Source organism: Octodon degus, unplaced genomic scaffold (assembly GCF_000260255.1).
Source record: "Octodon degus isolate 3935 unplaced genomic scaffold, OctDeg1.0 scaffold00012, whole genome shotgun sequence".
In the NCBI taxonomy this organism is placed as follows: Eukaryota; Metazoa; Chordata; class Mammalia; order Rodentia; family Octodontidae; genus Octodon; species Octodon degus.
This window is the reverse complement of record NW_004524588.1, coordinates 324,947-328,249: the sequence shown is the minus strand read 5'-3', so window position 1 is coordinate 328,249 and position 3,303 is coordinate 324,947. Positions and strand designations below refer to the sequence as shown.

The 3,303-nt window shown below is 37.4% G+C and overlaps 1 protein-coding gene across 1 annotated transcript in view; it reads right to left on the bottom strand.

Moving 5' to 3' along the window:
* Positions 1–320: 320 nt before the first annotated feature.
* Positions 321–3,303, bottom strand: part of Clec12b (C-type lectin domain family 12 member B) — a 17,496-nt gene continuing 14,513 nt past the window's right edge. Inside the window, exon 6 of the mRNA XM_004626062.1 lies at positions 321–471. Coding sequence (XP_004626119.1) covers positions 321–471 — 151 coding nt within the window. The remainder of the gene's footprint in view (positions 472–3,303) is intronic.

The following is a 3,303-nucleotide window of genomic DNA, read 5'->3' as shown; positions in this document are numbered from 1 at the left end:
TATGTAATAATAAAGCAAGAAAAGTGTTTTTCTTTTTGTTTGTTTGAGAGAGTATACTCAATGAGATCATTCGGAGATAGACTAACAGAGCCACAGATTTAGCACTGCTCTAAGTCCTCAGGGATGAATTTAAGCCTGAATAATAAGTATCACTGGATCAGCAGGCATCAGACATTGAAGCAGAGAATGCTTTGTAAAATAGGTTCCTTTCCCTAATAATTGAATACAGTCACTTTTTAATCTGCTTTAGAGTCTAGTATACAGCCCCTTCTTTCTACACATAGACTTAAAATCAGGAGTTTCTTAGTGTTCAATAAATATTAATCCAAATCTTCAATTTTCACGAGTGCAGCTGTCTTCTCACAAATCCAAGAAATTTCAGCACTGCAGCGTGAAACATAAATATTTCCTCTTTGAAAATAAGCACATCCTTTGGATCCATTGAGATGGGCAAGTTCTGTACTGCTAAACCTGAAAATTAATTTATTTGAAATTAATTAGAACTATTGTATTTGAAGTTTGATCACCATGCCGCATTCTCAGCTGTTCTTTCTTCCAATATTATGAAAATTGAGAGACGTCTTTCACCACAAAGCATCAAAATCCCTTACACTAGCACAGCAGAGATCTCTGTTTCAAGTTAATTGGGATCACAAGTAGAATTCTTTAAGAATATTTAAGTCCTAAACTGACAATTTCCACCAGTATATAGTTTCATTCCTGGAATTTGCCCACTCCAGATTAAATCAGAATGTTAAAATATGTTTACTTTAAAACTTTAAGTAGTAAAGAAAAAATGAGATCATATTCTATATAAAAATGTTATTATAAAAAATATAAATAAATAAAAATGCTATTGTGAACACATAATCTCACACGTATTTGTAGATTCTGGAGGTGGGTAATAGAACAGAAGAGAGATTGAGCCGAAAAAAGGATGACCATATAGCTGTGGTTCTAATAATATTCCCCAATTCTCCTGGTAAGAACTTGATCCTAAATCCTAAAAAAATGTAATTTAAAAATTATTCTTGTCCAGTTTAAATCTTCTACGTGATCAGTAATGTTTTCCCCATGCATCCCCAGGTGATCTGCAATATGCCCCCATGGTACCATGTTGGTTTGGTTTAGGCTAAATCTTAGTGTACACACATGGTCAAAGTGGCTGTACCCAAGAACTAAGGAAATGAATGGGTAAGCTTGAAGCGCGGTCTCACCCGAGGCACAGTCTACCTGACAACTATAGGACACAAAGTGTCACTGTGTGCAGGCTCTGAGCTCCCTGAGGCATTCACTTCCTCTATATTTTGAGCAGAACTTGGAGGGAGGCTCAAGCATAATCAAAATCCCTTATAGGAAGAAAAACTCCATAGATTAAAAATGAAATCTAAATGCAGTTATATTGCATCATGGTACCATTTCTGTAAGCTTTCTTTTTAGCAACATTAAGTGGCTGGCATTAATTTTAATGACCACATGTCCAATGTTACTCATTACAAAAAGTAACTGCCATTTTTGTCTGCTGTGTATCACTCCATGTATAGTTTTTTAATCTATTTTATTTGTATGAAACTAGAGTGACCAACTTACTATGACCACTAATAGTGATTAGATACTTGTAGATTAGTATTTGAGTAGGAATAGTCTTGATAAAGCTTTGAGAAATGGAAGAAATAAAATAAAATGTATCTAAGAAGAAGAGCACAGACATATCAATATAATTCAAGGGATCTGGTGGTTGATAGCCAAATGATAGCATGTAAACCAAATAATATTAATTTTTTAAATTAAAATTTTAAATTTAATAATTTTAATTCCACACAATAAAATTTGGAAAAGAAAGGAGAAGTAAATGGAGAAAGATTTGATGTCTGTATCTACCGATTTCCATGATCAATGTACCTGTAATACTATATTTATTATGCTTTTGGTGCTAGATATCAAGCTCAAGACCTTGCATTTACAGGCAAGTACCTATGCCGCTGAGCTATCTCCATGGGAATCAATGTATTTAAAATATATTACAAACTTATGCTAATAAAACATTCTCCAATAAAATAAAATTTCCTTGCACTCTAAAATAAAAAGACAAGAAAATATTGTTGACAAAAGTTAATAAAAAAAAGACAAATAACTACTTGTTGTTGAAGAGAAGGAAGTAATTCCATACCTAGAATGATCTCAATAATTTTAAATTTCATCCAATACAAAAATGTGCATTCCCAGTCCTAGCCCAGGCCCGGTGAGTGAGTGGGAGAGCTTCTGGCTACCCTGCGCTGGCAGGACCTACTACTGGTCCCAGCCCAGGCACAGCGTGGGTGAAACCCTCTTCCACCCCCTTGGGATGCCCCCGACCATTCCGCAGCACCTCCCCCTCCCCACCCGCCCAGTAGGAATTTCTGCCGCATTCTGGGAACCCCCAGACCCAGTCCTAGCTCAGGTCCGGTGAGTGTGTAGAAGAGCTGCCTCTCACCCCTACTCCACCTTCTCATCCAGGCTCAGCTCAGGCCTGGCATACAGGCCTGGGGTGAAACCCTGCTGCTGTAATCCCGGCAGAAAGTGCAGAGGATAGAACCACCCAGCTAGTCCAGGAGAAGAAAATCTTAACAGAGGAGCACAACAGGTTCACCCCCAAGGGCAGCAGCAGGAAGGAGCTGAGCACAGAAGCCAGACCCAAGCCAGGCACAACTGGATAAATCCAAACTTTGTAGATCTGCACCTGAACTATAGTACATGCTAAGGTTATAACTACAACGAAGATCTACAACAAAGGTCAGAAGACAGTGCTACACAAAATAACGAGAAGGAACAAAATGCAATCTCAGAACACAAGCCCACCCATAACAAGTGCAGAGAACACTGACAAAGAACAAATTGAGAATCACACAGCTGAAAGCAATGAACCAACAGCTTCTGAAATAAAGAAACAGCTGCAGAAAAGTATAGCGGAACTCAAATTGGAAATAAAAAAAGAAATCCATCAATTAATAACATCTGCAGTAAAGAATCAAATGCAGAAGCATATGGAGGAAACGCAATGCCCACCCAGAACAAGTGCAGAGGAAACTAGCTCGGCTCAAATGCATGAATTAGTAGCTTCGATAGTAAATAAGCAACAGCAGAAAGTTATAGAGGAACTCAGAGCGCAATTCTTTTCTGAAATAAAAAAAGAATTCTCAGAACTCATAGCATCTGAAGTAAAGAAGCAACTGCAGAAACATATGGAGGAAAACCAATCTGAAAAAAAAATGCAGTAAAAGAATTCATAACTGCTTCTAAAGAAGACATTGATAAAAAAAAAAG